This window comes from Lontra canadensis, unplaced genomic scaffold (genome assembly GCF_010015895.1).
Source record: "Lontra canadensis isolate GAN:19392208 unplaced genomic scaffold, GSC_riverotter_1.0 scaffold41, whole genome shotgun sequence".
Lineage (NCBI taxonomy): Eukaryota > Metazoa > Chordata > Mammalia > Carnivora > Mustelidae > Lontra > Lontra canadensis.
The window spans coordinates 4,880,448-4,891,702 of record NW_022631035.1 but is presented as its reverse complement, the minus strand read 5'-3'; the positions used below and the strand labels follow the sequence as shown (position 1 = coordinate 4,891,702).

At 60.0% G+C, this 11,255-nt stretch overlaps 1 protein-coding gene across 2 annotated transcripts in view; it reads right to left on the bottom strand.

The window, feature by feature from the left end:
* Positions 1-1,574: 1,574 nt before the first annotated feature.
* Positions 1,575-11,255, bottom strand: part of UBE2O (ubiquitin conjugating enzyme E2 O) — a 56,034-nt gene continuing 46,353 nt past the window's right edge. Inside the window, exons 6-18 of one of the 2 annotated variants that reach the window (XM_032870542.1) lie at positions 10,912-11,055; positions 10,380-10,489; positions 10,155-10,230; positions 9,363-9,835; positions 8,846-9,000; positions 8,477-8,589; positions 8,264-8,392; positions 7,491-7,580; positions 5,812-6,508; positions 5,421-5,557; positions 2,973-3,176; positions 2,824-2,881; positions 1,575-2,676 (exon numbers count right to left, since the gene is read on the bottom strand). In XM_032870542.1, coding sequence (XP_032726433.1) covers positions 2,006-2,676; positions 2,824-2,881; positions 2,973-3,176; positions 5,421-5,557; positions 5,812-6,508; positions 7,491-7,580; positions 8,264-8,392; positions 8,477-8,589; positions 8,846-9,000; positions 9,363-9,835; positions 10,155-10,230; positions 10,380-10,489; positions 10,912-11,055 — 3,057 coding nt within the window. In that variant the 3' untranslated portion in view covers positions 1,575-2,005. Of the gene's footprint in view, positions 2,677-2,823; positions 2,882-2,972; positions 3,177-5,420; positions 5,558-5,811; positions 6,509-7,490; positions 7,581-8,263; positions 8,393-8,476; positions 8,590-8,845; positions 9,001-9,362; positions 9,836-10,079; positions 10,231-10,379; positions 10,490-10,911; positions 11,056-11,255 lie in introns of both variants that reach the window. The other variant, XM_032870541.1, reaches the window with a different exon arrangement.

The window sequence follows — 11,255 nt, the reverse complement described above, 5'->3', positions numbered from 1 at the left end:
CTGAAAGGAGTCTGTTGGCCCTCCAGTGAGGGCTCTAGGGCTCCCCCAGCCTCCTCTACCTGACCCTGCCAGGTCCTTGGCGGGGCTGGGTGGGGGGAGGGTGGAAGTTAAAAGGAGAAAGGAGGGAGGGGCCGATACCAGGTCCCCAAACTGGAAACCATTTTGGCTTAAAGGCCAGGCCAGGTGCTTCGATGTGGGCTCCCCCAGCGCCCGCAAGTCCCCAGGGACCCCAGCCGCTGCTGGCAGATAATGCTGGAAACCAGCGCTGGAAAGATGGAACACAGGCCGTCCCCACAGACAAGAGCACTGACCCAGTGAACGAGACCCCGGTCTCCCAGGCCCCGGGACACCCACGACTGCCAAGGCGGAAGGCGCACGCGCAGACCGGGCAAGGTAGAAGGTGTTGGTGGCGTGAACCTTCCTGGTCACGGGTCTTGCCAACCCCTGGGGAGGGATGTATGGGGTGCCCCAGAGGGGAAGAAAGGCGACAGAGCCCAGATGAATGGCAGAGGCAGGTTTAATGGCGCCACCTAGTCTTTTTTTGTACATTGTAATGAGCCAAACAAAAAAAAAAAATGCAAGTAAAAAAAAAGTTTAATCACACAGCACTTTATACAGACATCTTAAGCAGTAGGCATTCACATCTCCACATGAACAACGCACTGGGAAGCACAGCCCCACCAGTTACTCTGGATGTTTCTCAAACAAGATACCGACTTGGGGCTCCAAATGCCGCGGCCCGTGGCGCGGCTCCGTCCTCACGCGCCGGGCGGTTAGGGCACAGCGCGGGCGCGGAGCCAGCTTAAGGCGGACAAGACGCATCATGCTTTGGCTTCTTTTTTTTTTTTTTTTTTTGTCTTTTTTTTCTAATAAGAGTTAATATCTTTGCTTTTGAGACTTTCTTCCAACCTTAAATATTACATACATACACCAAAAATTACACAGCTGTGATGTGCTCAACAGCAACCTCTTAACCTGGAGCTTCACATTATCAAAAGCTTAGAAAACCTGTAAACCTCTGGGCCTGTCTGCAAGGGAGGAGAACCCCCGCTGGCCGCCCCCCTCCCCTCGGATGAGCCTGCAGTTTGGAAGCGGCTGGCTCCTTCCTTCTGTGTTCAGTGAACTACAGGCCGCCTCCCAGGGTTAGCATTTGACAGTGGGGGGGCAGAGTGTGCGGGAGAGGCCCCGCCCCGCCCCGCCCTCGTCTGCGCTGCTGCTCCGCCTCCTGGGGCCCTAGGGTGCGGCGGAGGCCAGAATGCCAGAGCAAGGCACCTACCGCTGTTTTTCCAGCAGCTCCCCGGTCCTCATTCCGTGTCACATGTGAGGGGCGCCGCTTTTCCTGGGTATCCCCCTGAACCCAGCCTGGTCCCAACCTCTCTTAGAGAGCAAGTTCAACAGGCCTGAGAGTTATCCTGGGGTCTAAATGGTCCAGAGCAGAGCCAGGAGTCGGTGACAGCAGCTACAGCTCCCCAGCTAGGGGGACAAGGAAGGGCTGGTGGCGGTGGCAGCAGGGGGGCCTGGGAACAGGGAAGCTACAGGGGCACGGGGGGGTTGACAGGGGCGGGGGCGGGGCACTTCTGGCGCAACCCACACTTCATGCAAGGCACAGCCACTCGTCCTGCTGCTGCGCTGCCCGACACGTGGACCCCCACGGAGCCCTTGTGTCAGGCCCTAGGAAGACCCCACCTCAGACCTGAGAAGGGGACGGCAAGGGAGCTAGTGCCGGGACCCTCTGCCTGGGTGGCGAGTGGAAAATCAGCAACAGGTTTCAGATCCTCTTTGCCACTGGGGGCCGGCCTGTTGAAAGATTGCTTCGGGAAAGAAACGGCAGCATCTCAAGAAACTTCTTGCACTTCAGCATCAAACTCACCTTGGGGAGAGGGCAACGAGGGGCTTCTGCACTGGGGACAAAGGAAAAGTTGGGAAGACGGGCGATTCCAGGGGAGGGAGTGAGCGGCAGCAGCTGACCTCTCCCCACGAGACGTTCCTTGCTCGAGGCGGGCGGCTACTTGTCCTCTGTGCTCTCAGGCATGCCCGCCTCCAGCAGAGCGGCCCGGAACTGCGTCAGGACACCCCGGATGCTCTTGATGAAACCCTTGGAAAGCGGGAATAGCGGGAAGCCGATGTCGGGGTAGCCGCTCTTCTCGGGCAAGAAGCTCCGGTAGCTCTTCCTCCGCTTCTTTGGTTTGACGCTGGGTGGCACCGGGGCGTCAGGAGCTGCCTCCGAAGTCTGGTCTGTGCGGTCCCTGCTAGCTGAGGCCAGGCCCTGGGCGCCGCCCTCCGAGTCTGAGCCCTGGGAGGCCTCTCCGGGGCCCAGCCCTCCGTCCTCAGGTTCTTCTCGGCCATAGTCGGAGAGCTCGGCCACGGCCGGCGGCTCCGGGGAGCGGCTGTCCTTGGGGATGCCGTTGGGCAGCGCCTGGGCGCTCTCCAGCAGGGCGTGGGTCTCCAGCCAGGACTCGATGCGGCTCACCAGCCTCCAGCCGCCAGCGCGGAAGTGCTGCCGGATCTCCTGCTCGAACACCTCCGGGGGCCGCCGCACCAGCTGGGTCATGGACTGCACCACGCGGATGAGCGCCATTTCGTTGTAGCAACGACTGTTCTCGTACCCCTCCTGCAGGCCCCGGTCACTGTCGAAGCCCGCTTCATTGTAGTACGGTTCATTCACCAGGATCAGACCTGTGGGAGTGGGGAGCCCATGAGAGCTGGCCTGACGATCCCCTGAGGGCGGCCAGAGCTACAGGCGGGATGTGGGGGACATAAAGGCCAGAGTCATTGGACCCTCCAGCAGTTTCCCCACCACCACCCCCATCCTGCGCACTGTACCTTGGATGGAGATGAGCACCTGGAGAAGGCTGGACTTGCTCGTCCACCTCTCTGTCCCCTGAAACACACACAAGCACGATCACCTCTGCCCCAGACACCCACCCCCGACCCGCTGTCCTTCCGCCCTGGCTGGCTGGCGCCAGACTCACCTTTCCGATCCAGGTGCCCAGGAGGCTGACGCACACCTTCCCGTTGTCATACAGGTTGGGGTTCAGGCGGCCACTGCACTGGGAGAGGTAGCAGAAGTGGGGGGGCACGGCTGGGTAGATGTTGGGGAGCTGGATGTCGAACAAGTAGAGGCCATCCTCGTAGGGGGTGCGAGTGGGGCCCTTAATTAGGGCCGAGAAGAGGTCCTATAGGGAGGGAAGGCTGAGGTTGGGGGGCGCTTCTGCACATGGTGCCTGCTTGGATCAGGGGGCAGGGGTGTGTGCGTGGGGGGGGAGGGAACAGCACCCAGGGACTCCAGACACCACCAGCTACGGAGAAGCTAAAGGGAAACATTCCTGTGTGGGCCTACACAGCATCTTTCCACTCTGTGGTATTAATGGAATTATCCCAACTTGTTTTTACTTCGCCAGGTGTTTTTCATCATAAGTCATTACTTTAAATCTGACTCCTTCAAACACCTGCCCTGAGCCCCGCCCCCACGCAGGCCAGCAACAATTACAACTAGTTAGAAGATGAAAGAACATTCCAGGGTGGCAAGGCTTCACTTGCTTTTAGGGAACCAGAGGGACAAGGGGATCTGGAACTCCTGTGGCAATGCTGGCAGACCACCAAAGAAACTCAGGTCATTAAGTAATCGGGGAGATTCCCCACAGATGTTTGATATCTGTGTCAGGTGTGGGGGGTGGTACCAACTGCAAGTAGCAAGGCATGTGACACTGCAGGACGTACAGACAGTGAAGGCGGAGGACCGACTGGAAGGACAGAATCCTCTCATGTATGTTTTTATCGGTGTCACCCTGCGGGCCTCAAGATAACGCACTACTTCCCTGTCCCTCCGAGTGAGACTTGGAAAAAATGCCATTCCCTTCTCTCAGCAGAGCTGAGACTGGAATTTTCAAAATTCCAGTTTGGAATTTTGGCTGGCATTTTCAAAAGTTTTACTAAAACTCAAGAAAAAGCGAAAGTGTCATTAAGAACCCTGAGCAGCCAGGGTGGGGGTGTGGGGGAATAGGGGGCCTGGGTGCCCGGCATTCAGGAGGGCCCGTGATGGATGAGCACTGGCTTACATGCAACTGATGAGTTACTGACCTCCACCTCTGAAACTCATAGTGTAGCTTATGTTAACTGAATTTACTCATTCATTCATTTACTTTATTTTTAAAAGATTTTATTTATTTATTTGACAGAGAGAGATCACAAGTATGCAGAGAGGCAGGCAGAGAGAGGAGGAAGCAGGCTCCCCTCTGAGCAGAGAGCCCAATGTGGGGCTCAATCCCAGGACCCCGGGATCATGACCTAAGCCAAAGGCAGAGGTTTTACCCCACTGAGCCACCCAGGCGCCGTTAGGTGAATTTAAATAAAATCAAGAGGGGCGCCTGGGTGGCTCAGTCATTAAGCGTCTGCCTTCAGCTCAGGTCATGATCCCAGAGTCCTGGGATAGAGCCCCACGTTGGGCTCCCTGCTTGGCGAGAAACCTGCTTCTTCCTCTCCCACTCACCCTGCTTGTGTTCCCTCTCTGTCAAATAAAATACTAAAAAAACAAAACAACAACAACAAAAAAACCCTAAAATGAAGGGAAAAAAGAAAAAAGAACCCTGAGCAGTCCCACCCTGGGGCCTCCAGCCTGCTGCAGGCAGGGCCAAGCAGCGCCTGTCTTCCATTCTGTGGCCCCTCTGACCACGGCTGGGCTGCAGCTGGGGTCAGACTCAAGTTCAGTGTCTTGCACAACGCGCAGCGCCCAGCAGGGGCCCGGTGGAGGTGTTGACTGAATGAGGTGACGGGCCGGGCTTGCCTGTGCCTGGGCCACAGAGAGAGGAGCGGAGAAGGCAGTGGGACATGGCCACGTCGGGGAGTACTAGCCTGTAGCCAAAAGAGAAGGAACCAGGTCACGAGGCACCGACATCAGTAGGTCTCAAAAACGAGCCCACTGAGCAAGAAAAGCAAACTGCAGACGACGCATACGGTGCCGGACCGTTCATGTGAGATAAATCACAAAACGATGTTTCTGGTGACACAGGACAACCTGAACATATAAAAGAAGGTCTTCTGCAGGGAGACCCACAAAACTCCTGAAGTCATGACACCTAGGGGCTGGGTGAGGACTGGTCAAAGGCAATGTTAGCTTTTTCTGTGATGTTCTAGTATTTCAAAAGAACAGCACTCAGGTAATAACTGTGTACTTTAAAACTAACTTTTAAAAGGAGGGAGAAAAGAACACACCATGTGGTCTAGACACGGGCCTGGGAGTCCTCCCCCCTGCCCCCGCCCCAACTGAGCCAGGCTCCCAGCCCTGTAAGGGGTGTGGGCGGCCTCTCGGGCTGCTCAGTCCCGGGGCTCCAGGTGCCCAGAGCAGGCTGCCTCCGCAGCACCAAGCGCCCACGCAAGCAGGCCCACACCTGCCTGCACCGAGCCCACTCCAGGCTACTTGCCATTCTATCCTCAAAGGTCTTGACCATGATGCCGTCAGGCAGCGAGGTAGCCAGCAGGGCCATCTCCTTCCGTACCGTGCTGAAGAACTTCTTGGCTTCTGGAGGCTGGAACTCAATTTTCTTAAAAGAGTGATTTGCTAGAAGGGGAACAAAGAGGGGTCAGTCCGTAATGGCAAGCCCTGAGCGCTCTACCTGGCTGCCGCCCCTGGGACGCATGGGCCCGGAGGGAGCAGCTGCTGGGTATGCTCCCCAGACAGGCGAATATAAGCCCACAGGCTTCGCACCCACTAGCCTGGCATCCGCACCACTGACCACACCAGGGAAATGGTTTTCTCCCCTCAGGAGGCAGGTGGGAGCAGGGAGGGGACTGGCACAGAGAAGGTGAACTCACAGGGCGCGAACTCCAGCACTGAGAAGACCTCGCCCTTAGCACTGGTGAATGTGACACCCGGCTTGCCGCCGCACTGCTGACAGAGCACCGGAGTCTCGCTGGGCCACTCGGCCTTCACAGGTGACTGCCCTTCAGGTTTGTCCTCCTTGCGCTCTGTGTCCGGCATTGCCTCCATCTTCTCCTCCTCTGCAATGGCCACATTGTCCAGCGTCTTCTTGAGATTTTCCTGCAGTTTCTTGATGTCATCTAGAAACTTCTTCTCCCGAGTGGGTTTCTCAGGCTCCACTGTGGGGGAGGTGGGGGAGCCTGTCAGAAGCTGCTCCACGGTCATGTTCTTGAGGCTCTCCAGGATCTTGATGGCCTCTTTCAACTCCCGGAAGCTCTTTGGGGGCCCGTCCTTGCCAGCCTTCTCCATCAGCCCCGCCACGGGGGCAGCCATGGCCACAGCCCCCTGAATGGCGGCTGTAGCAGCCTCTTCGCTGATCACCACCCCCTTGTCCTCCTCGGGGGCTGCCGGCTGCTCAGCGGGTGGGATGGGGGGCTCCTCGATCTTGGGGTGCTCGTCCTCCACCAGCCCGTTGTCAGTCTCCCAGCTGTCGCTGTCGTCTTCCCACTCATCCGACGACGCCCCGCTGCTGCTGCCTTCCACTGAGTCATAGTCTGACTCCTCGATCTCAGACTCGATGTTGTACAAGTGCTGGGGGCAGAGGGGCACAGGCAGCTCAGAGAGGCTCTGCCGGGCTCCGGGGCAGACCCCGACCCTCAGAGCTGGCAGTGCCGGGGTACACTGAGGCCTCAGTGGGCCTCCTCCAGCCTTTCCCCACTTCCTGCTCTGGACTCTTGCTGTTGGGCCTCTCCGTGTCCCTGGGTCTCTGGGAGGGGCCTCTGCCTGCCCCACACCCGCCTGCAGGGCTTGAAGCCCCAGCCCACAGCCAAGGGCTGTTCTGGGCTCCTCTGCCCCTGTGTATACTGGCCACCATTAGCCCTCGGTGGCAAATCCAACCCCGCCCCCAGAGGATTCGGGGCAGCCCCCTCTGTGGCTACTAACATGCACTAGCAGTGGGAGGTTCAGCAGAGCTGGACTGTGTCACATCCTGTTCTCGTGTTCCTGGAACAGCCGCCCAGACCAAGGGGTGAGCCACTCCCTCCCACACCCCATAAAGGGGCCAAGAAAGGGGGGCTGGGAAGGGAGGATCAGTTCAAAGGGGCAAAGAAACAGTACAGAGAACAGCTGAGCTGGGACTGGGACGCTACCTCTGTTCCTTTCTCGTCCTGATCTGGGGAAGTTTTCCTAGAAATGTTGGTAGGAAAGGCTCTGTCCTAGAGCAAGCTAGCTATACTTCTTAGCATGGGGAGAGGGAATACAGCAAACCCAGAAGGCTTGACAATCTGCGCACCCGGCAACCTGGGGAGCCTTCCAGGTGGGGCAAGACTTGGGCCAGCTGTGGGCGGCCCCCCTGCTCTCCTGCCTCCCGCCCCCACCCCAGCACGCGGCATGTGATGCCCCCTTCCTCTCAGGCTCTCCCTGAGACCCACACACCCAAAAGAAGAGACCCTCACCAGGAAGATCTGTGAGCCTGTCCTCCTGTTCCTTGAGAAGGGACAGGGGACAGGCCAGGGCTTCCAGCACAGCTGCCACAGCTGCGAGCCAACTGATGTGGGTCCGGGCCGGGGCTCACCTGGGGCAGGATGATAGTCTTTGAGTTGTCGGCCCACACCACCTCCACCTTGCTGCTGACGTCCACACGGGCCACTTGGCCAACCGACGGCTGCAGAGCAAATGGGACAGGGTCAAGGGAGGAGCTCTCTGAGGGGGCAGGGAGGGCCAGAGCACCTCCAAACGGGAGCTCTGGCAATGGGCGACAAGGGTGAGGCAATGAGAAGGGAAGGGACGTGGGTGCCAGCCAGAGGCCACACGTGCTGAGCAGCTCAAGCGTGGGACCCACTGGTTCCAACGTGGGCAGTCACGGGCACAGAGCCCTGTTAACGCCTTTCCTACCCGTAGCATCTGCTCTCACCAGACTTCCTGATACTCTCAGGATGGGGTTCCTGCCATGGGACTTTCGTTTCTACTCTTCCTCTGCTTGGCCCCAGGCAATGTTCCTACCCCCTCACCAAGGCCCATGGTGAGGCCATGGACGCCCCCTCCTCCAGCCGCTCCCGCGCCCCTACAGCACTCAGGACCGGAAGCTGGAGCCACCGGGGCTCAGGGAGCAGCTACATGAAATCTGACCCTGACCCTGACTGGCAGGAGAAACCCTGGGGAGGCCGTCAGGTAGTGGCCCTTCTGGGCAAGACACTGGAGGCAGACCGGGAGCCCAGAGGACTTCCAGATCTGGTCTCCTGGGGCCACCTGGTGGCACCTCCAGGGACTGCAGATGCTGGACGGGATGTAGAGAGACAGCCCCCCCCAACTCCAAACTTCCCACCCCGAACTGGCGGGAAGCCCTACCTCATCCTCCTTGTGAGGAGCTCCGTCCTCGGTATTGCCAATGCGGATGACGATGTCGGTGGTGCGGAACCGGAAGTCAGGGTGGTCGGCAATGTCGTAGACGCTCACGTCCTCCTCTTCTCCGATCAGCTGGAGGACAGGATGGGTTGTCACGAGCGCAGGGGCCGCACACCCAGCGCACCCCGAAGCAGCAGGGGAGCTGCACACACTCACCTCCACGTCATCCCCACTTGGCCGCAGCTTGAACCACTTCACCATGCAGGTACGGCCCACGTGGTCCCCAGACTGCACCACACCGTAGACGGCGGGGTCCGGACAGCTCTGGACTGGGGAACCCGAACAGAGAACGTCTCAGGAGCTGCAGTGGTGCCACCTACCACCCCTGAGCTCCCAACCACGGCAGGGCACAGAGCCCCGTTGCTCCCTGGCTAGGCTGGGGGAGGCCGGAAAAGGCTGTCCCTGTCCTTGAAAAGGTGAGTCACCTTCTGAGAGAGTCTCCTCCCTGCCCCTGAGACCTCCAGCCCTTCCTTCCTAAGCCCGGCCCAGGCCCTTGGCCAGGTGGCCCTCTAGAGCCGGCACTACCTCGTTTATCCACCACGAAGTCTCCGGGGCAGAACTCGTTGTTGTCCAGGTGGTGCACAGGAAAGAGGTCGTTGGAGCGGATGTTGCACTCGACGGAGCCGTCCTGCCACATGACGTCTGCCGAGGTCATGGTGGTCACCACCTCCACGGCCACCCTGCGGGCGCGGCGCACCAGCCAGCCGGGCCACACGCAACAGGCAGGGAGGAAGACGAACAGGTCCCTAGGTGCTCACCTACACCTCCCGTGCCCGCCCCCTCCTCTGAGAAAGGTCTCTCTTGGGAGAGCTCAGCCAACGTGGTCCCAGAGGCCAGACTCCGGGCCAGGGCCACTACGCTACCTGCCACCCCCACTCCCAGATGTCTCCTTTCCACCCAGGCCTGCTGAGGGCTCGCAGCCCGTGTGTGTGTGTGTGTGTGTGTGTGTGCGCGCGCGCGCGTGCACGTGTGTGCGTAGAGGTGCCAAAGGGACGGCCTCAGGCTGGACCCTCGGCCAGGAGAGGGTGCCCTCCGGGTTTACCTGTCCCCTGGCTTGAAGTCACGAGTGATTTTATTCTTCTTCCGCTTGTGTTTTCGCTTTAAGTTCTTGATCGACAAGGGGATGCTCTTCTTCCTGCTCGTGCCGCTGCCGCTCTGGGAGGAGGTGGTGGAGCTGGCCGAGGAGGTCACCGAGCTGGTGTCGTCCGTGTCGTCAGCAGCCTCATCATCCGCGTCCTGCTCTGCCGAGTGCAGCCTGTCGTCCCCGCCCCCCTTCAGCAGGAAGGGGGCCAGCGGCTCACCGGCATCCGGCGCCTCCTCCGAGCCGTCGTCCTGCACCTCCACCGGGCTGGCGGACCCATCGGGCGTCTCCTCGGGGCTGATGGACCCTGCTTCGCTCTTGGCTCTGGCCCCTCCTTTCTTTCCTGGGTCCTCCATGGAATGGTCTCTGGGGCACTGCGCGTCCGGGGGGCAGGACATGATCCTCACGACCTGCTTCTTCAACAGGCGCTTCACCTGGGAGGGCAGAGCAGGGAGGACGAGCGCTGTGGAGCCGCAGGGCCGGCACGGCCCCACCCCGGGCATGGGGGACACCCAGGCGGCTCGGGGCGGGGGGGGGCAGCTATACACACCTAGGTGGCCTGCAAGGGTGATCAGGGCTGCCCCCCAAGGCCTAAAGCACAGACTGTCCTTCCTGGCTGTGGAAATAGCTCAAGGCCAGTTCCTCAAATGCCCACCGAGCCCAACCCCAAGGACATACCTTCTTGGCCATAGAGCCCTCCCCCTGGGCGCAGTGTTTTTCTGGACATTCACAGGCAATCTTGGCCGGCTCTACCTTGGCTGGGAAGACATACAGACAGCGCTCCCCCAGCTGCCGCTGAGCATGGTCAAAGCATCCGAGACGCTTCACCCTGGGAGAGAGAGAAGTGGGGACTGGGCCACGGCTGAGGTCAGCGCCCCACACACCACCCTCAACCTCGACTCCCCTACGACTCTGGCCCAGAGACCTGCTCGGGCATGCCACTGGGGTTGCTGGAGTGGGCACGCTGGGGCCACTCACCTGCCTAGGTTTTCCTGAGTAATGACAGAGGGCGGGGGGCTGACGCTGTCCGTGCCCCCTGGACAGAAACTCTTGGTAATCCATGTGACTTTCAGCTCTACAACCTGCACCTGGGGACGGTGGGTGGGAAAGGGCCTTAGCCAGCAGCTGAACAGCTCTCAGTCAAGCAGCTGCCCAGAGCCCACCTGACCTCCAGAGCAGGAAGCGGGTCTTCAGAGTACAGCGCCCCAAGCAGGACACCCCCAGAGCAGGCTCCACTGGTAACCACCACAGCCTCACCCCAGGGACCTCCACCACGTCAGGGCCCAGCAGATCTGCCACTCGCCACCTTGCTCTGGAGAGGTCCGCCAGCTGGGGGTCACGTGCCCAGCAGTCACCCCATGGGCACACCCTGGCTTCCCTCTACTTAGAGCCCTTCCGATCAAAGGGCTAAGGAGTAGGGCTCAGCCCTCGGAGCAGACAAGGAGGGAGCGGGCTGCAGCTCAGCTCTGGGGCACGGAGGCTGAGAAGGTGGCCCCACCCCAGCCCCTACCTCTTCCACCACCACTCGGAATTTGCTCTTGGTGCTGAGCACAGGCTTGACCCCCGACAGCCACTGGACGCTGGAGAAGATCTTGGCAGGGCCAATGAGCACCTGGCCCGGGTAGAAGCCGTAGGAGTCATCAAAGAAGAGACCCTGCAGGGTTTGGGGCCAGAGGAAAAGTCCTTGTAAGTGGGACCTCCTCGAGGGCCGGAGCTCTCCACATCCACCCCTTCCCTTGCCTCACCCCTGCACGCTCTCCCCCTCCCCAAGCTGGAACAGACCCTTGGGCTCCAGAGCAGCAGCTCTCAAACCAAAGTGCACATAAGTCAGCCGGCAAGCTTATGAGAAGGCAC